This window comes from Herpailurus yagouaroundi, unplaced genomic scaffold (assembly GCF_014898765.1).
Source record: "Herpailurus yagouaroundi ecotype Mexico unplaced genomic scaffold, PumYag 77, whole genome shotgun sequence".
Taxonomy (NCBI): Eukaryota; Metazoa; Chordata; class Mammalia; order Carnivora; family Felidae; genus Herpailurus; species Herpailurus yagouaroundi.
Window position 1 is genome coordinate 92,493,061 of NW_024412388.1, and position 21,951 is coordinate 92,515,011.

General features: G+C 39.3%; 1 protein-coding gene across 2 annotated transcripts in view; it reads right to left on the reverse strand.

The window, feature by feature from the left end:
* Positions 1-1,752: 1,752 nt before the first annotated feature.
* VAV3 (vav guanine nucleotide exchange factor 3) overlaps positions 1,753-21,951 on the reverse strand; it is a 271,460-nt gene continuing 251,261 nt past the window's right edge. For both annotated transcript variants that reach the window (XM_040471158.1, XM_040471159.1), the window contains 2 exons: positions 4,639-4,790; positions 1,753-3,985 (listed from right to left, as the gene is read on the reverse strand). In XM_040471158.1, coding sequence (XP_040327092.1) covers positions 3,944-3,985; positions 4,639-4,790 — 194 coding nt within the window. In that variant the 3' untranslated portion in view covers positions 1,753-3,943. The remainder of the gene's footprint in view (positions 3,986-4,638; positions 4,791-21,951) is intronic.

The window sequence follows — 21,951 nt, forward strand, 5'->3', positions numbered from 1 at the left end:
GCTGGGTGAAAATTCCATTTTCCTAGTGAAAATAATGTGGATCTATTAAACTCAACTTCTGAGATTGTTTGTGGGTTTGCATATTAATCTTCCTGAACACACACCTTTTATTCCATCTATAATTTGAATAAGCTCAAAATTAAACCATGCCTATGAAACAAAGCATTAGCTCCAATATTCAAAAATAAAAGCTGAGTACTTTACAGTTCATAAAGGGAAGGAGACTTCTTGAGTACTCACCATGTGCCAGGCTCTTTGCTGGCATCCTTTTCACATGTTATGGTTTATTCTTCATATTTATTCCTTTATTATAGACAATTGATTTCAGAAGAGTCAATGGCAGAGCTGGGGTTTGAACCCAGATCTGATGGATGCTAAAACTCCTACTCTTCCTAGGATATCTAATGGCCGAATTTCCTTCCTGGAGAGAATAATTTAGAATCTGCAGAGTTACGCTCCCTAATCCAATAAATGAGCCTGAATTATGTGAAAGGAATTCAAAGATTAGTATGGCAACTACCCAAATCTGCCAGCAAATCCACCTGATGACAACAGTGATGATAATGATGACAAAAATGGTCCAGGACAGGTCAGGCATTCTTTCACTTTATAGATATAACCTCAGTTGAGTCTCACAACCATCCTGTGAAACAGGTGCCTTCGTTATACTGATTGGCTGAGGCCCTGTGTGGCCGGGATGGGATGTGCACCCATATGCAGTCTGATGTGTGGGGCCAAGCTCCTACTGCTCTTCTATACTGCTGTCAAATAGAGCAAGCACCAAGAGACTAATTCTAATTATCCACATATTTAACTCAACTACTTGATGGAAGACAAAATACAGGAATGTTATAAAGCATATGTTCCCATGTCAACGAATAAACAATGGGGGAATGAATTCTCAATGGTGGTGAGGATGGTGACAATTTGATGGAAGGTCTAAGAGACACGAAATGTTAATATGGCGAAGAGAAAAACCAGACACCAAAGACTCTGAGTAAAGAGCATGAGAGCTGGATAATGCACTGTACTACAAGGAAAGCGGGGGATTTTGTATTTCTGAGCACAGTTGTGTTGGTGATTTCAGGCACATACTACTACAGTGTACTCCTGGAACAAGCCTTTCCTGGCCCTTAGAACAGGCTCCCACCCTCTCCTGAGCCAGCCTGCCCCCACCACTGAGGACAATCCTCAGGCCTGCTCTGCCAAAGGAAACTTGCCTCCGTGCCTTTCTGGTTTAGCAGTTTGCGATTTTCTGTGCAAAATTTGAATCAAGACAGAAAAAAAACAAAAGTCAATCTCTGACATAGTCTCTCTAGGGAATATGTGTTGGAGGTTTTCTTTTACAAGGCAAAAACAGGCAAATGTTTTTAAGAGTAGTAGTGGCTATTCAGGCTCTGAGGCCATACTGCCTGTGTTGGAACCTCAGTCCTGACACTTACCAGCTGTATGATCTGGGTCAAGTTGCCACCTCTCATGATGCCTCAGTTTCTTCATATGAAAAATGGAGATAATATGGGGTTCCACCTTCTGGAGTTGTTGTTAGTCCACACAAAGCATTTAGAAGTGTGGCACATAGTGAACACAGCAGTAGATATTATTTGCCACTACTTGAGTATATCTTGTAGGTTCATAACTTTCAGGTTTCATAAATCTGATCAAAATTAGGGCTTACATTCCCTTGTTGATTATGAGGTAGATGTTGAATTATGGAATTGTTCAATAGACTCTTCAACTCTCAAGAAATCAATGTAATGCAAGTAGTAACTATTTTATTGACATATTTACAAAATATTACAAACTGAAATACCATTCTAATTCACCATATTACACAATGGCTGCATACAGGCAAGACAAAGCATATGGAAGAAACGTTTACTTCTGTCTTTGGTATTAGAAATCTACACAAATCCGCAGCATTTAAAATTTCCAATACAAAGTATTAAACACAGACAAAGATGTAATTGGCAATGTCATGAAAAGGGGCTCTAATGTCATCTGCTAGGAAACCCCCATGTCTATGAAATGCAACAGGAAAACCAAACACCATTTGTAAGGGAGGGAGTCTCTTGGCTAAAATAACAATAAAAGAAACAATATAGGCTACAGTACTATACATAGGAGTATTTCAATTTGTGTGAAGTGACTTTCTCCGTAACAACATTTGGCTGACAGTAACAGACAAAACATTCCCAAGACACAGGATCGCAGGTAAGACTTCATAGGAAAGAATCCATTCTGAGAGTACACCTTGAGGGTATAACTTTACTGTACAGAACATTTTATAAAATTCATTTTTGTGATCATTTACACATATACAAAAACTTAACTGGTTTTAGCAAATAATTTTTCTAAAACACAATCACAGTTTACATAATTCTGAGGTAAAGGTCCTGAATCTATCTTGAGAAGTCCTAGCTCACGAGGGTCTCTGAAGGGGGATATGTCCTACTGAACATTAAGTTATGACATTAAAGTGGGTTGGGGAGAGGGCAGGTCACACCTACCTACCTCATTTCAGAGATGATCCAGAATTTCAGAACTGAATGTCCCTAGTTTGGCTCTATTAAATTAATGCTTCTCATGTTTTGTTTGGTTGTCTTCAAACATGAAACACTCTGAATCTTGTCAGAACAAGACTTCTGCTACGGAGAAAATATTTCATCAGCAAAGGGCCAAGTTAGTGTCTTAACCTGACTGTCTTGACTAAGGACTCTGTATGTCCCAGGAAGAACATATTTAACCTCCTCACATAAAAAGTAAAGGCTTGGTCAAATGCACTGCAAAACAGATCTTCCCACCAGTTAACGGACACCCCCAAGGGGCCTGCAGGTGGGAAGATCCTAGTAAAAGGCTGGGAGCCCACAGTGAATAAGACTAGAAAAGTCTTAGTGACCCTCCTGTCCCAGAAATGCATATAGGACCCAGCTGGGCTTCCCTTTCAAAATCCTCACCAAAGTTGTCTGTGCTACTGTAAATACTCCAGGAAAATGTGAGATTCAACAAATATGTCCTTTTTTATGGGGGGGGGGAGCTTATGTTAATAGATGTTGCTTCCATAAAATGACTTGCAATCAGTTATAGCCCTTGATCTGTTTCTGTAAACAATGCCACCTTTCCCAGGTTACTTGAAATTACCCAGAACATACCCAGCCAAGATTATTTCATAGAGTGAATTACACATTTCCAAAATAACTCTATGAAATCATGAAGGCTGTGAAAATTTAATATGAAGACACTCTTTTATGTACTTTTTTTTATATGAAGAAGTTTGCAAATATAATCAGAACATCAAATGAATAATTAAAACCCCTCTGGGATATATCACTTATGAAGCAAACCTGAGCATTTGCCTCCTCTGTTTTATCATGAGTAACATCTGGGGGTAAAAGTGTCTGCCAGGTGATGAGTCACCTTGTGAGGCAATTTAAGACAAGGAGTGCTGGACCTTTCCCGGAAGCTGCCCAAAAAGCAAGACTCTGATTTTTCCTCATGCTGGGAAAAGCAAAATTAAACTTCTGCTTCTTTGTACCATCAAAGATTCTGGTGAATGGCACGTGAGAAGAAAGTAAATGTGTGTCCACCATTTACTGATAGCTGGCGTTCATGGTGCCTGACCACACATGGTAAAAAGAAATACAAACCAATGTGTTTGCAGGGCTCTTTTGGGGGGGGGGGAAAAAGCTTTTGGCTGTGCCCTAGTCCCCGACAATGACAGACTGGCAGGCTGTTTCTTGCACAGCTCTAGGCAAGCCATTAATCTGTCAGTACCAGCATCTTTAGAAATCCCAGCATTAAGACTTAGGAGGGGAAAAGGAGGGAGGATGTTGAATAGCCAGAAATGTGGCTTTTTAAACACTTCAGTTAATTCACAATGCTGTGCGGGCTTCTGTTTATCCCTTCTCTGAAAGTTCTGGTGCAGGGTGTAACACTGGAGTGGAATTTATTCATCCTCTTCCACATACGTGGATGGAAACCAGCCCACCTAAAAAAGAAAAGCAACCAACATAGCAACATGACTTCACATCTGGCATTTCAAAGGGCTCTACAAATAGAGCATTTAGTTTTTATAACACCCCGATTAAACTGGGTTTTATGGCCACTGTAGGTAAAGGAGATTGATTTAACTGCCCTAGAAGCCCGACAGAATGAGTGATGGAGACAGAGGAATAAAAGAAGCCTAAAGAGTGTTCTAATGTGCTAGCACACAGACAAATATGTAAATTAAGTGTACTAAGGGGCTCTACTATTTAACGCTTCCTATTTCTGCTATAGAACAGGATACAAAGGGTACTATGTCCCCATTCTTTCCAATTTAGATCAGCAGCTCTTATAAATATTCTATGTTCCACATAAAATTTATGCTCTGAGGCTTATGGACTAAAAAGAACGGAAATGTTCCTCAATCCTTTTCCAAATAGGAAGCCATCAAACCTGCCTAGGTGAACTTTATTTATGCCACAATCATATTCATTCAACATCTTTTTCTTGAGTGTCTATTTTCAGTGAGGAACACCACCACTCTCCAGAGTCTTGGCTCTGTGGGGTGAAGGCTTCTCCCCAGCCCCACGGTGGGTGCCCATGACAGCCCGGTCCCCTTCCTTCACCCGCACAAGCACATCGAGAGGGACAGCTCACCCTGCCATTTACTTCTCCTCTCCACCAGCCATTTGCACTCATCTTCGTGTAAATCTTCACCACGTCTCCTTTCAGCAAGGACAATTCTCGCATGTCTCTGGCACAGAAGTCATACCGAGCAACGGCGATGCCCAGCACTTTCGGACTTAGCACTGGAAAGAAATGATGGTGAGTCAGCAGTGATCTGTGGTCCCACGACCACCAGAACCTAATCAGATGAATGTTATAGATGCAATCCAAATGCACAGCCATGATTTCACTACAGACTAGTGATAATGATGGAGGACCTTGAAAGCAGCAGAGTTGCTGTTTCAATTCAGTCTGGTGTGGTCAAGTTCATTTCAGGCAGTTTAAAGAACCGCTGTTCTGTTTCATTCTTCATCAGAACCCCAAAACAGGGACTAGCTTTTGTTAAAAAAAAGAAAAGAACCTAAAATTACCAGCATGCATTCCCTACGGATGGCACAATGATCTATTTCTAACTAGAACCTCTAAGGTCAAAGGTTTACATTTTTATCTCATAATCTCTCCAACTAAGACTTAAAACAACCAAATGCTTTGCTTTGAAATTCTCCTATTGAATCCATGTCATTGTCATTACTTCCAGTTAAAAGGCTCTTCCTTCCCCAACCAGCCCTTTTTGGTTAAAACTTCTTGGGGACAAACTCAATTGTTGCTTCATATAGAGTTTCACTATGTGAAGAAGCTTCAGTCAAGTTTCACAGAAAGAATGCATAAACACCATCAATTTATCCTCTTTCTTTCAAACAAATACTGTAGGTACAGAAAACCTTTACTGAAGGAATGAAGTGCTAACTTACTCCTTGTCCTAACCCACCCTGCCCCGAAAGAAAAACTCTATTCAAGCTGTACATTTTTTCTTCTCTAGTGTTTTATAACACATTTCATATTAACTTCTCTACCTGTTGCTCCTTGGGGTTATAAAGTGTTTTCAATTATATGTGCAGTGATTCTGAGAATCACTCACCTGGGAACGGTAGGACTTTATAAACCTTAAATGGGAGAGGAACACAAGTGTAAGAAAAACAAATGGGAAATGCCATCCATCTGTATTTTTAACAGTTCCTGGTGCCCAGGCAGCTGCAGTTATGACCTGCATTACCCTGGAAGAGCTTGCCCACATGGAGATAGGGATCTCTAGCCTATTATTCAGGGCTCTGCAATGACAGGGTTTTTTTTTAGTCTCCAGGTGTCCATCATAAGATAAACGAATAGCAATGCTGTAAATTTCAGAACTGTAAAGGGAGTAAAAATGGGTCATTTTATTTTACTGTTCGGACACAAACCACTTTAATAGTTTTCTTACTGAAAACCGTCCCATTACCGGGGCGCTACTCTTAGAGTTGGCGCACATAAAGACACCCCTGTGACGGAAAAACCAATTGTCACCTTAACTGTGTGACCTTGCACAGGTCTTTTAACCCTTGAGGCCACACTTTTCTCACCTATAAAATGAAAACTCTATGCTAGATGACATCCAAGGTCTTTCTAGTACTAAATGTTATGATTCCATTGGGACTTACAGGTTAATTTTTAAAAATCTGTAAGAAAACATACTTGACCTAGCCATAATGTACTCCCCTACATGTCACATCAACAGCCATTAAATTCTCAGACTAATGACTGAAATCAAGACCAGAATGCCCACACACAAACTGATGGGCACAGTCATCCTTCCAAGCAACATGAAATATGTTTTACTTTTATATTTGGAGACAAAGTTGGGATTGGGTTCTATTTATTTTCTTAATGGGAATAAGTAAGCATTGGCTTTTCTCAGCTAAAATTTCTTCTGATCCTCAAGAAAACTAATGATTTTATAGAGTGCTTCATCTCCCGCTTTATACTTTCAGCCCTCAACCCTTTCCAACCTCTCCCCAAAAGACAAAACAAAAAATGTCTAACAGAAATACATAACACGAGCACACACACAAAACCAGGAGAGTGAAATGTCATGACAGACGGTGACTGACAGAGAAGAGGAAACTGCATGGTGGGAATGGGACTCTAGGGACTATTTGTGAGAAGATGCATCTACATGAGAAGCTACACATAGAAGTCAAAGTATTTTATTTGCAAACAGAAGCAAGTTGAAAAGACATATAAAAGCAGTAAAGCAGTACCTGACCAGAAAGGAGTAGAAGAAGGGGGAACAAAGCTGTAGTCTGGAGGAGTTACAAAAGAAAACCCACAGAACAAAGAAGGGGCTTAGAGAAAGAAAGAAAAAGAGAGAAGCAAAAGAGCATTTAGGTAATGGCAAAAAATCTCAACACGGCTATTTCGTTGTCTATAATCCTAAGAAAATGGTCACATCAAATTTGGAGTATTAAGCTTCACTTTCACCCACTTCTCTCCTATCACCATTTCTAAATGAAGGACAAGCCAGATTTTTACATTTTGATTGACACTAGTTCTGAAATTTAGAGCTATCCCTTTAGCGGTGAACACAGCATACCCACTCTACCATGGTGCCATCTTTGAACCCCTCCCATCCGAGGATGGCCTTCTTTTGATGTGATACACAATTCCCACTTTGCTACACCAGTGGAAAAGAGGAGACTGTAAATTCTTAATGTAAAATATGCTTCACATCAAAACTGATATAAGCAAGTAAGAGCCTATAGAGTAGGGTCAAGGAAACATGCAGAGCCCATAGGAAAGTCAAGCAAACACTCATACAATTTGTTAGAAACCATCCCCAACCCCTAACCAAGCATGCACATGCTAATTTATTACCACAAATAAAATGTAAATCGCTTCAAATCTTACCATACCTGGACAAGTAAATACATCCGGAAATTTTGGGAATGTATGGAAAAGTTCTATGCAAAAACTCTACCCTCAGAAGCTTTTTAGTTTACTTTTAATAATAAAAGCTAATAATCATCAAATGGTTCTGAAGTGTTAAATGTCCTGCTCAATGTTTTATATTCACTATTTAATTTAGCCATCACAACAGTTCAAAGAGGAAGGTACTAATACCACTTTCCTTTGATATTTTTAGAACAACCTAGATTCAAACCTAGGCAATATGACTTTGGGGTCCAGGCTCATAACTGCTGCATTGCTCTGCATCTAGCACTCTGCTTTAGGTACCTCCATAAGCAGTTATAAAACTCTACCTGTCAATATCATGGTGCCATTGCAAAGGAAAAGAAAGGCATGGTTATAAATTTTCTTCCAATATTTATTCTCCCCCTTCATCCCTGCAATAGGTTATCTGGCCAGGCCAAGTTTGCCCAAAAGGAAGACTTCATTTCTCTGTCTTTATGCAGGTCTATGCAACTATATGACTAAGTTCTTGCCACTACGATATAATAAGCAAGGGTGTCGGAAGGTGGCCTGTGGTACCTTCCCTGGCAGGGCAGCTGGCACATGCATTCACCTTTCTTTTTGGTTGTTCATTCTACCCTGCTGTATGGAATTTACAAGCTACCATCTGGGTCCGTGAGAAGAAAGGCCTCGCTTTAAGGACAGTAGCTCATGAGCTTCAGGGAAGCTGGAGTTCTGAAGATTTTATGGAAGAGGTGACCTGCCCTTTCCCCCAGCCTTGGTCTGGCCACTTCCAGGTTTTTATGAGAATGAGAAATAAATGTCTATCCTGTTTAAGCCAATGTTTTCTCGGATTTCTGTTACTTGTACCTGGACCTAATCTAAACTGTAACAAAAGTTTCTATAACCGAGGAGGAGGTGAAAGTGGGCTAAACAAACTGCAATGCGTCCATATGAGCTTGTAATACAGATTGTCTCTTTCAGACCATTGACTGATTTGATAGCCACAGAATTCTCCCAAAGTTAATACTCTTGTCAGGAAGGGCTTCTTTGATACCTGGGAACAGTTGTAACTCATTAAGGGGATCCTCAGATCCTATTTAAGTAGACTGGCCGTGGGAATTGGAGGAGATTCAGTTGCTCTTGCAACCATGGACTATGGATCCCTCATATAAGACACTTTCCTCATGAATGTCCTTACATATTTACTTTTAACCTACCCTGAAGTATATCCTTGTTGATAATCAAGGCTCTCTTCTAATCCATTACATCTCCCACATTACATTATTTTTGTTTTAAAACTCAGTGATACATGCCATTACAACTAATTTTACAATATGCTCAATTCATTTATTGCCATGCAACATAACTGGTTTAATTTCCTTGAGATGTTATACACACTATTAGAGACAAGAGGGGATGCCATCTCTAATGAGAAAAATGGCTCACATGTAACTTTATCTTGACAATCTGCAAGATTCCTATCCCATGTTTGTGAGAACTTAAATTAGAACCCCCATTCTACACATTCCTTCTGGCAGGTACTAGAATTTTCTCCTTGGACTGCTTTCTAAGTGTCCATCCTTCACTATCTCTCTGGGACTATTTATCCATAAAGTAATAAAAGAAGACTGCATTTCTCCAAAATTTCTAATGAAGATAATTTAAGTCAGCAGTCTGAACTATAACAAGAGATAAGTTAGCTCTAGAAGGAAGATATAAGAAATCAATGAAAACACAATTAAATGAAATTTAAATCATCTCAATAGGTAGATACATTAGATCAGATAACCTGTCTCTAATTTAAAAATATCTAACATTCCTGAAGTGATATGGATAATGCCTCACTATGCAGAGTGAACTTGAATCTGTTTCAGATACACAGTATCAGTGTGCTACCTTCTCTCTTATCTAACCCTCAAAGCCTTATAAGCACTGGCACTCATGTCAAATAGCTACAGTTGGAATCTTCCTCAATCTTATCTAAAATATTATAATCTTAGCTGAATGGTAGCTATTCCCCCAGGGTTAGGCCTTGGTTCCTCTACTGGCTTCAATGGGAACTAATTTTTTTCCCCAGTGAAGGGAACAAACAGATTTTAAGATATGCCTTGGCTCCTCATCTGAATTCCAGTCTGTGATTTCAGATATTTTCATGACACTGCCATGAAGGACAACCACTATCTCCGATGCAACCTGCCTGAAACCAAAGTCATGATCCTCCTCCCCATAACCTAGCTCAACCCTCCACATTTTTTTTTCAATGACTCTTGTGTTCTTTGCAAACTACCCTTGCAAAGTCAGTATGCTTTTTGCCTCTTCCTGTTCACTCTCTTCTTCCTCCAAAATATGAGGTTATTCCTTCACCAAATTCTCAGCTCCATCATTCCAACCCAGGTACTTATGCCATTTCTAAACTAAGACAACTGCCTCCCAGTTGGTCTTTTTGCTTTCAACATTTTTTCCATTCTATATGAAATACTGCCTCTCAGCTACTCACAATAGACAAAGATTCATCATTCCTTTTCCCAGATTAGGAAATCCAAACTCTTGCCCTGAATTCCATGGCTACTTATAGTCTGGCTGTTTCCTGTCTTTCTAACCAAATATTCCATCATTTTCTCATATAAATTCTTTACCCCTAGACCAGTGGTGGGCATGCACACCAAGGCCCTCAGTATTGGTTTCGTTCTCAAATGTTTCTCCTCCATCTTGCCTCTGCTAACCTTAACCTCCTTGTCTCCAAGGCTCTGCTCAGGCCCTTTCCAGGAGTCTTCCATGACCAATCCCAACACCTGTCCTCTTCCCTATTCTTTCTAGTCATCTCTAGGCACTTACATCGTGGCACTCCCTGGCTCTACCGTTTAATTATTGCATGTGCTCCTGTGTTCTATCTCCAAAAAGTTGTTGATTCTGGAGAGCAGAGGCTAACTCTTACACTGCTTCTGCTTCTCCACAGGATCGGGCCCAGTGCTAAGCACTGAAGCTGCTGAATGGACAAGTGTCTCAGCAGGATATTTAATTTTGCAAGCTCCTTATGTCTCCTCCTCCTATTCATTTAGCTCATCTTCTGCACACTTAACTGCTCAAAAAGACCTCCAACAAAAGCCAGCACAACACAAAGAAAAGAATGTGAAATATTTTCAGGTTTTATTCCCCAGGATCTCTGAGAACCATAATCTATTGATGATATTCTTACAATAACTAATTTTTTCTGAGATGCTGAACAGCTATTAAATACTGTACATCTCTTGGCATTAAGCATACTGTATGCCTGAGGAATCCTCTTAGGGGTAAAAGGTTAATAAGTTTCTCCTACCACCCAGTGTATAGCTTTCAGCCAAATATTTTAAAAATTGGTAGGGATGCTTTCTAGTTTTCTATACATCGTAGCATGACTTACTGTTGCCATTCTTCCTATACATTAATTTTCACTGCCTTTGGGTCCTTAATTCTCAAAAGCTGCCAAAATAGTATCTGAATGTCTTGCATCTACAGAGACAAGAGTATAAAACAAAATGTTTCCCTTGGAAAGTATGGGTTTAAATATAGATGTAAATGATGTCAGAATAAAGTATCTGATATAAATTTTTTTTTGCACAATGGCTTAACCTGCAAAACATATTTACATCCTTACCGAGAACATATCCACCTATTTCAAAACACATATAGATATACATGTTTTCTTCATCAAACTCCTTCTCTCATACCAAGATGCCGCTAATTGAAGAATTATTGGCAGGTGCATATCCTGGAATGGAACTAGAAAGAGCCGAGTAACAGTGTATTCAAATGACGATGTTGGGGGAATGATTATCTCCCATTCCTTTCACTTCCTGGGCTCATACTCACTTCACCACCTAGTATTATAGATAGCCTATCTGCTAGTACATCACATCATTTTGGGAAGCTTCTTGAGAGAAACAACTCTTTTTATTCATATCTGTATCCTCTGAGACAATGTTAAGTCTATGTTGAGACCATTATCATTGAGTAGTCATTCGCAAACTGCAAGCTTTAATTAAGGACCTAACTTCCCTCCTTTCTCAAACACTTTGAGCTCCTTATTAGCACAAACAAAGGAGAAGTTTACTCAGAGAGACCAACACATTCAGGCTGGTCTCTCTGGCTATTTTTCACACGATACCTGGTGCTCAGTTGGGCTAACATTGATGGGGCATTATGAAGTGAATGGCTCATACTTTAGTGACTTAATATTCCTCATTAGGAACTACTGAGGATGCCGTCAAATATTATTTATCAACTTTTCCAAGTTAAACAAAACCTAAAGTACAACCATTCTCTAACTGAAACAGAAGTTACCTGTTAATAAACTGGGAATAGAAGCTATAAACCATGAGTGAATATTATTCAGTTCTGAGACTTGACTGACAAGACAGAACCACCGAACACAGAAGTGTATCAGTTAAGAAAAGAAGAACAGGGAGTTTAGTGTAGAATAAAAAGTGCTAGAGAATTGATATTTGATGCCTATACTTTTGTGGCAAGGCTAGTGAAACATTGCTTTGAAGTTTTAGCTCTTCTTGATGAGGCCATTCATGTTCATGAGCAAATGAAAATCTACTCAACTTTCAATAATATTTGAAATGTATACCCTGTGGAGGCCAAGCTCAGTCAACACTCTTTCTTAAGATACTGGTTATCAAATCACAAAGTATTTTTGAACTACCACTTAATCATGTATTACATGTATAACTGAATATGAGCCTAAGCATTTGCTAATTATTTTCTGAGACAGACATTGCCTAACACTCAGCTTTAAGTTGTAACAACCACAAGTGTTCACATTCACTTATGTAAAAAGAAGCTGTCAGTAAAGAGATCAGCAATGGTGCTACCATCAATAGAGTGATCTCTGGGAGTTTGCTGCGCAGCAGTGGCCTGGAGGAGAACCATGTTCCTATGTGGGACACTGTGATGAGCGATCCAGTAGATTCTTTTTACCAAGGCTGTCTACAGATGGCCTAGCAGCAGAGAACATGCTGAGAATTTAATGAATGTTTAATTTAAATTTGTGGTTCTTAACCTGGTTTTATTTTAGAACTTAGCCATGCCTTAGACATAGTGTCAAAGACTTGCTCCCCTGCCAATGTTTATAATGTTTACTGTACATCTTATATATTGTCACTGAAAAAAAACCAAATAATTTAGATTGGTTTCATTTCATTGAATGCTGACATCTGGCAAATAGACCAATCTCCCTTAACCTGAAATCCAAAATTATAACAAGGAAAACTTAGGTCTAGAAATCCTGGGAAAAAAAAAAAAATAAGAAGTCTGTACTCAACACTGCACAGTGTAAGCATAGAAAGCCAGTATCAAGAAAAAGATGAGTATAAGGCCTTTCCTGTTGTTACAGAAAATTAGACCATTTGACATTTCTAGGAATTTCAGATTATTTATAGACATCTAGTTTATCAAAACATGAACTTAACTCTAACTCCTTACTCTTTAAAAATAATTGGTAGAGGGGCACATGGGTGGCTCAGTTGGTTAAGTGTCTGACTTCGGCTCAGGTCATGATCTCGTGGTTCATGAGTTCGAGCCCTGCACTGGGCTCTGTGCTGGCAGCTCAGAGCCTGGAGCCTGCTTCAGATTGCGTGTCTCCCTCTCTCTCTCTGCCCTTCCCCAACTCGTGCTCTGTCTCTCTCTCTCTTAAAAATAATCATTAAAAAATTAAAAAAAAATTGGTAGACGTTTATTAAGCAACTACTGATGAGTATTGTGCTAAGGTGCTATTGGAGATACAACAATAAGAACATCTGACTTCAAAAGAGCTTACAGATTGGTGAAAAGACAGACACATACAGAAATGATACAGAGATAGGGAAACCATTCATTTTGGATTAAGAATGCTAGGACTACACTTTAGGCTTCATCTGAGCCTCTCCTTAAAAACAAAAACAAAAACAAAAACAAAAAAAACCTCCAGTCTTCCACTTGCTCAGGTCAAAAGCTTAGTTATCCTTGTGTCTTCTCTTGCTATTCAATTTCACATCCAGTGCAAATATCCTGTTGGATCACCTTCAAAATGTATCACCTATGTGGCTACACGTTGGTTCAAGTTGCTACCATCTCTTAGCTGAGGAGCCGCATGAGCCTCCTCACTGGTCTAGGGAGGCTTCTACCTTGTCCCGCACGTCTCCATGGTCTTTTGTCAACACAGAAGCCAAAATAATCCTATTAATACTCAAGGTTCAAATCATGTCTCTCCTTTGCTTAGATCCACCAGCAGCCTCTCATTTCCTCCAGGCTAAAAGCTAAAGTCCTAAAAAGCAGCACGTGGTCTGGCTTCCCTTACCTGTCCTTCTACTCTGGCCACATTGCACATGTCCTGTCATATATGCTTTCTTTGCATTGGCTATTCCCTCTCACTTTTGTCTTTACTCAAGTGTTACCTTCACAATGAGGATTACTTTGATGCCCCATAAAAGAGTCATGGACATACATCACTAGTGCTTTGTGGCACAGAGAGAAAACAGGCTTTATTGGCCAGGGGGGATGACATGTAGGCAGAGAAGTAGGTAGAGTGCACCTCAAATTCCCGTTGTCCTATTGCTTAGGTTGGGCACGGATAGTCTGCACACACCATGGTCAAAGCTTCCAGCAGCCTGCTCTACAGACTGATAGGGTATTTATGCAACCTTATAATAACAGAAATTCCCTGTTATGGACTGAATGTTTGTGCTCCCCCTTTCTCCAAACTCATATGCTGGTATTAGGAAGTGGGGCTTTTGGGAGGTGCTTAGGTCATGAGGATAGAACCCTAATGAATGAGATTAATGCTCTTATTAAAGAGATCCCACAGAGTTCCCTCGCCCCCTTCCACCATGTGAAGATATGTGGTGTCTTCTATGAACCAGGAAACAGGGTCTCAGCAGATACCGAATCTGCTGGCACCTTGATCTTGGACTTCCCAGATTCCAGAGCTGTGAGCAATACATTTCTGTTGCTCATCAGCTATTCGGTCTATGTTATTTTGTTATAGCAGACTGAACAGACTAAGACACTGGTCATGTGAATGGCCTCGTTAGGGGAGCTTCTGGAGCAAGTGGCTGGTGTCAACCTCTTCTAATGTTGAGAAAACTCAGAACTGTTGAGCCAGCTTTCTGCTAAGCTACCAAAAGGAGGAAAAATGAGCCCCTTCTTATCTTCCTCATCTTCCTCCCATTCCCCTGTTAAAATAGTAAACCATCTCTAGCACTCCTGAGTACCATCGCCCTGTATATTATTTTTCCAGGGCACTGACCAACTTCTAATGTACTATATAATTTATTTTTACCTATTATCTGCCTTCCCCACTAGTGTGTAAGTTCCACAAAGGCAGAGACGTTTGTTTTTTTCACTCCTGTGTATCCCCAGCAATTTGAACAAGGCCCTCCCTGCAGTAAGCTCCCAATAAAGATCTGTTGAATGAATGAATGTGGGGATCTATGGCGGGGGTTACTGGTGAGAAGAGATGAGGAAAGTTCTTGGATTCATCCAAAGAGAAGTGTATCCTACGAGAAGGAAGGAGAAAGGGAAGAGGGAAATTAACAGAGAAGACTGAACTTTAAATAGAAAGGCAGCCTTGAATAGAGAAAAATCTGAACCAGCAAGTCAGTTAATATAGGAGGTTTTATGCTCAATTTTGACAAATTTGAGTGAATCCATAGCAGGCTGGCCAGGATGGTAACAGATTTGGCCACCAACAACTGAGAGTTCAAGCAAAGCCTGAGGATGATCTCTCAGGAATGTCATAAAAGGTACTTGTTTGGAGGTGCCTGGGAGCTCAGTCAGTTGAGCATCTGAGTTCGGCTCAGGTCATGATCCTGCGGTTCTGTGAGTTTGAGCCCCGCATCAGGCTCTGTGCTGACAGCTCAGAGCCTGGAACCTGCTTTGGATTCCGTGTCTCTCTCTCTCTCTCTCTCTCTCTGACCCTCCCCAGCTTGCTCTCTCTCGCTCTCTCTCAAAAGTAAATAAACATTAAAAATTTTTTTTTTTAAAAAGTACTTGTTTGAAAAAACCTTGACCAGGGCCAATATGGCTGTTAAGTCTAAGGAGCCTAGATACCAAGTACCCCTCTGCACCCCCATCTATCGTTCAGACATTAGGCTAAATTTTATGTCACACTTAAGGGGTATGTGTGATACAGTACGTGGTACAAATAGATGCTCATACATATTGAACGCAGAAAGGAACGAATGAAAGGAAAACCTCGTCACTTCCGTACTTAATTTCTCACGCTATTGGGAAAGAAGAGAGTTACAGAATTAAGACCTGCTACCTTATGCAGATTTGGAATGGGATCGGTGGGGTATCAAGAAAAGAGAGCTCTCAGCATTGTACCTCAAAGCTGGGAGCCTCATCCAAATTTTAGGAAGGAAAAGAAAGAATTCTTCTCAATTTAGATAAGCTTATGCTTGTTTTTCAGGAAAAAGAGATGAGAAAGACTACAGCCTTTGATCAGAGCTGCCATGGGAGGGTACTCTAGTCAGGGGACAGCACGTACATTGAGACTAGTTTTTAATTTAGAATATAAGGTCTATGGGGAGGGACAGTATAAAAGATGAAAAATATTAAAACATAAGGACTACTTTTTGAGCTTTTAAACATTAAACAAGATGGCTTTCAATGAGGTTATCTGAATCTGTAGAATTTCTATCTGCAAGCTATATTTCTGGAGGGACCCTGGGTCCTGGCTACTCATTTTTAAAGCTATCAGGTTTGGGATAAAAATGCCTTATAGTAGCTAGTAAAGCTCTCAAAGTAAGTAAATAAAAAAGAGAAGTCCAGCATGACCTGATAACGAAGATGTGCAACTATAGTTGATCAGTTTCCCAAGAACAGTAAATTCTGTGGACATCATAGACACGCTGAGGAAAAATAATTTTAGAATGTCCGCCATTTGTTGTAGCTCCTTTAGCCCATAGAAGGGAGTGGATACTGGGAGAATGTAGCTGAAGCCCAGGGAATGGCAGTAAGAAATCCAAGTCCCAAGGAGAAGGGCTTTATAAATGCATTAAAACATGTCAAATGAGGCTAAGGTAGCATTTCACACTGGACAGCAGTATTGGAAGTGGTGGCAGGAGTAGCGGGCACAGGAAGAGCTAAAGCATACAGCACTACCCACGTGCCAGACATTGTTCTAGATACTTGACATATACCAACTCTTTTAAGGCTCATCAAATGGGCTTTAAACACTATGAGCCAGTATTGCATGATGAAGTAAATTAGGGAAACTGTCCCTTTCCTGTGTCATACAAGCAGCACTTGTGGGGTATCTGTTTGACAAAGGAAGCCTCTCATGACACTTCTTTTGGAGCTATTGCTTCACAGAATCACTGGAGACATTAATCTAATGTATGTAATAGGTGTTTGAAAAACACCATATTCTATTAATCACAAAATTATTAAATATCAGAATTATTAGGTTCTCATTGTGTATCAAATATTTTATATGAAGGAAGTTTCAGACATAAGTCTTGGAAACTCTCATTGGCTAGACGCGCGTTCTCTTAGGAAGACAGTGCATTTTACTGCAGGAATGTTACGATCCATTTAAAACACTTGATTGTATTAAGGTAATGGTTCCCTTCTAACCCCCATCTACTGACTGCCTGTCTACCCTAATAATATAAGTCCTCTTACCATGCTAACTTATAGACAACTGATAAATAATAAGCTATAAACAAACAAAATAAGGATGGAAAATTTTAAAATTTTAAATTTTAAAAAATTTAAAATTTTAAATTGATTAAATTTTAAAATGGAAATTTTAAATTGATACTATGCGATTGTAATGGGTTTGAGTGGTTCCAAAAGACACGTCTACCTAGAACCTCTGAATATGATCTTATTTGTAAAATGGGTCTTTGTAGATATAAGCTAAGGATCTCCAGATGAGATCATCTCACATTCAAGTGGCCTCTAAATGCATTAGGGTGGGCTGTGAATGCAATGACAAGTATCTTTATAAGATACAAGAAAAGGGCAGGACACACAGAGGAGAAGGTAATGTGAAGACAAGGCAGAGATTGGAATCACGTCTCTATAAGCCACGGGATGCCAGAGATTCCCAGTGGTCACCTGGAAACTATAAAAAAAAAAAAAAATACATAGAATGGATTCTACTTCAGAGCGTTTAGTAGAAACCAATCCTGCCAACACTTTGGTTTAAAATTTCTGGTCTCCAGGACTGTGACAGAGTAAATTTCTGTTTTTCTAAGCCACCCAGTTTATAGTAATTTTTATGGCAGCCCAAGGAAACTATTATAATAGGATTAAAACAAACATTTACATTATCAGAATAAAATTGAATCAAACCCAAATGCCAAGTGACCAGGGAAAGGGAGGACAAAAGACGGAGCATAAGATAAGGAGATCAGAAAATAAGGGTAGGTGAAAATGGGTATGTTGAATTACAAGCACAAGAAGGTAAAAACTAAATTAAGTGGATGTTTGAGGAGTTTGTATGTAAGAGGTAATAAATATTGTCCACTGTTATACTGTGATTAAACTAATAAATGGTAACTAAGGCATTGTCAGGATGTTTCAGGAATTATCAGAAATACAAAAGCTATATTATGCATACTGAGTTAAATATGAGTGATGCAAATTGTTTAAGTTTCTAACACAGTGTCTAAAATGAAGCTCATGCGCCTTGTCAGATGGTTAGTTGAATAATGGGGACACATGTGTGGAAGGAAAGAGACCACACCAGGGCAAAGCCACGCAGGCTCTGGCTCTGACTTTGTCCTGCAAGGTCATTTGTATGGTCCCAGTGACCAAAGATTTTGTTGACTTCTGAAGGACTGCTATAGTATTTGTCCCCAAAAGGAACATACTGATGTATATTTTATTTTCAAACTGACCTATTTACCCATGATTTTTCAAATATCAACTACACATAGTGCTTTAATACTTGCTATTGTCTCCCATGGACCTTATTTTCTGACTTCATTTATTTAGTCCTCTCCGAACACGTTTCATGAAAGGCACTGTGCAAAGTGCAATTTGAGAATGAGGAGCAAAGAAGTCTGGTTCCTAAGGCTTGAGGGAACATAACACCAGAAGAAATCATTTAACCTATATAAAAATAATACTATATTCTATGTAAACTATGAAATGAAGGTGTTAATGATTCATAAAGCTCTATCTTCAACCCAGACCACTCCTTCTGGTGCCAACTCCCTACTGAACCATCGAGTATGTACAGGTAACTAAAACTTCATGCAAAACTGAATGTTTTACCTTTTTCTCTATTCCTCTTATGTCTCTTCTGTTTCCTGGTCAGTCAGTGGCTTCACCATTTGCCAGTCGTCCAAGGCAAGTACTTGTGTTTCATGCTTGTACTACTGCTACCTCAATTCTCTTATCCAATCAATTCAACCTCCAGAAGATACCCAAATCTGCCATAGTTCTGTTCCACTTTGAACTCTGTCCGAACGAGCTTCATTCCTCTCTTAGGTATCTGTAATAACTTCCTAACTCACCTCTGTTCTGTCCATGTTCCCTTCCAAGCCACTCTCATGGAGTAGATAGTGGTCTTTTAAAACAATGTAAACCAGTTCATATCATTTTTTGTTTATAAAGCTCAATACATTCCCATTGTAGATATCAGAATGCACCTGCTATGCTCCAAACATGTTGGCCTTCCAATTCCTTAAACATACTACATTATTTCCTGATTAAGGGCCTTCACACAAGCTACCTCTCTACTGTGGAGTTTTCCTACTCTCTGCTACCTCACACCCTTTACACAGATCCTTTACATTTCACCTAGATGTCACTTTTTCTAAATGTCCTTCCCGGACACTGCAGGTTAAGTAGGCCCTCTTATCATACACTTTCAACTGTGTTTCTGCCTCACAAGACTTGTCAACATTTCTGATGATTTTGTGAAGTTGTTTTCTGCTTGTCCCTGTCCACCAAACTGTCCATCTTATTTACTATTGTAACTCCAGCATGTGGCACAGGGCCTGGCACATGGTAAGTGCTATGTAAATATTTATTCAATAAAAGAATAAACGAATAAGCAAATACAGTAAGGTCATATGTAAGGAATAGATGGTTTCAAATATGACCTACTTAGTATTCTACATACCCCCAAATCCGTGTCCCAAGCTCCCCTTGCCCCTAGAGTGGGGGGGGAAAGCAGGATGCTGCTGCCATTTTCTCTCAATCTTGTTACAGCTAATGGGACGATCTCTCCATTTAAAAGTTTTAATGCTGAAATTATTCATCCTTACAGTAGCAAGAATAACATGAAGAATTCCCATATACTTTTCATTCAAACTCCTCAAATGCTAACATTTTACCATGATTGCTTTATCAATCTCTATTATTCTTCCTGAACCATTTTAGAACACACTGAAGACATAATGCCCTTTACCTCTAAATACTTCAGTGTGTATTTTCTAAAGCCAAAGACATTTGCTTCTCATATATAATCCCGGTACAATTATCAGCAAAAACCTAACACTATTACTTAATCTAGAAACTTGAAAATTTGTTAACTGTCCTATGCATGTCCTTACAGCAAAAATAAATAAGTAAATAAAAATTATTTTTCAGGCACAGGATTTAATCCAATACATGCTGTGTGTACTCGTCTCCTCAGTCTCCTTACTTAAACTGAAACAACCCCTCATTCTTTGTCTTTTAGGACGTTAACAGTTTTGAAGCATACAGGGCAATTATTTTGTAGACTGTCCTTCAAACTGGGTTTGTCTGATGGTTCCTCACAGTTAGCTTCAACATATGCCTTGTGAGGGCAGGAATACTACCAAAGTGATACTGTATATTTCTTAGAACATCACATTATGAGGTACAAGTGATCTACTTCTTCTAGATCAAGTAGATGTTAACAATGATCACTTGATTAAGGTGCCTCTATTTTTCCCTTTGTTACTAACAAGTTCTTGTGAGAAGATACTTTGAGATTATGTGAATATAGGAATAACCAATTTTTTTTTTTTTAAATTAGCTAGCTCTTCTCTACGGTCCAACTAATTCTCCCTAAATAAGAACTTGGGGAAATGTTTAACATTTCCTTATGGGTCATGAAATAGCTAATCATGCAACTTCTCCTAGTGTAATGGTCTATCAACATTCTACCTTGCCTCCTTCCCTCATGCATACAAAGAAAGAAACCTAGGATGCTATTTCTTAAAGCACATAATAAAATATCTAATCTCATTCATCATTCATCAGATGAGAAAGCTGAGTTCCAGACAGGCTAAGTGACTTGCCTAAGGTCAGACAGCTACTCAGTAGCAGACCTGAAAATAATTAAGTGCTCATTGTAGAGCATGAAAGGCCAAAGTCAGTTCAGTGCCCTTCAAATACATAAGCCTTACAGATATACTGGATGTGTTCTAAGCCAGATTTTCTGTGCCAGTTTTTGGCAAGTAAGATCCACAGGACAGAGCAGAACATGTTCCATGGAGTCACTGTAATTTCTAGGGAAGCACAACAGCTCACTGCTATGCCCGAGTTCTCTGTGTTTTCTTTCTTTGTCACTTTCTTTTCTCTTGGCCACATTCATAAGTCATTTCAAAGGCAAAAATAAAGTCTCAGAGCCCTGGGAGAGAGCATTGCCTACAGTGGGATCCTCACCTAGAAATGTTATATGCTTCTTGCCCAATCTGGACTCCTGTTTAATTCTGACCAGTATCTTTTTGTATGTTATTCTGCATTTGCGTGAGATAGTTCTGCTGTCATCTTATCATGTTTTACAAACTTGAAAAATAGTTGGTAATTTACCCAAGAATATTCTAACCTGGACTTGTATGGAAGCAAGCAGCCTCTTCTACAATGCCCTGGAACTTTCTTTTCCAAGGTGACTGTACTATTTCAGGAAAAAAAAAAAAAAAAAAAAGCAGGTTGCAGGAGTTGGAACTCTAATCTCAACCTCTACCCAGAACATAGGGTGGACCTAGGCATTAGCTTGCCTGCTCTGCTTCCTCCAAAATCTTTTAGAGGTAATGAAGAGGTTAGGGCACTGTCCAATCCAGTATCCCAAGGCAATACTTCCTGGTAAAAATTATTTCTAGATAATATGTAGCAGCATAGCCAAAGCTATGAACAGAGGTGAGGACTATAAAGACAACGTGCAAAATATTTAGGTGGTGTTCTTCCTTCCCCCTTCTGAGAAGTAGGGTATGCAGAAAAATAGAAGCAGTGTTTTAATGAAGGGTTAACTCTCAACCAGGATCTGGTATGTAATAGGCAAGGTATATTTGAATATCATAAAAGCAAAGATGTGAATTTCTATGAATTATAATTAGTAACTCAACTCAGAAATGTAGGAAAATGTTTGCTGTGTGAGGAGTTACTAGTAGTGATGGTGGTGTTAGTAGTCGTAGAATCAGTTGTAGTGGATATTTATTGAGTTTTTACCATGTACCAGCACTATGCTAAATGCTTTACAACTCCTCATTTAACTCTGAGAACCATCTTAGTATTCTTCCTGTTTTATACAAAAGTGAGCATAAAGTAAATAAAACACAGGGAGAG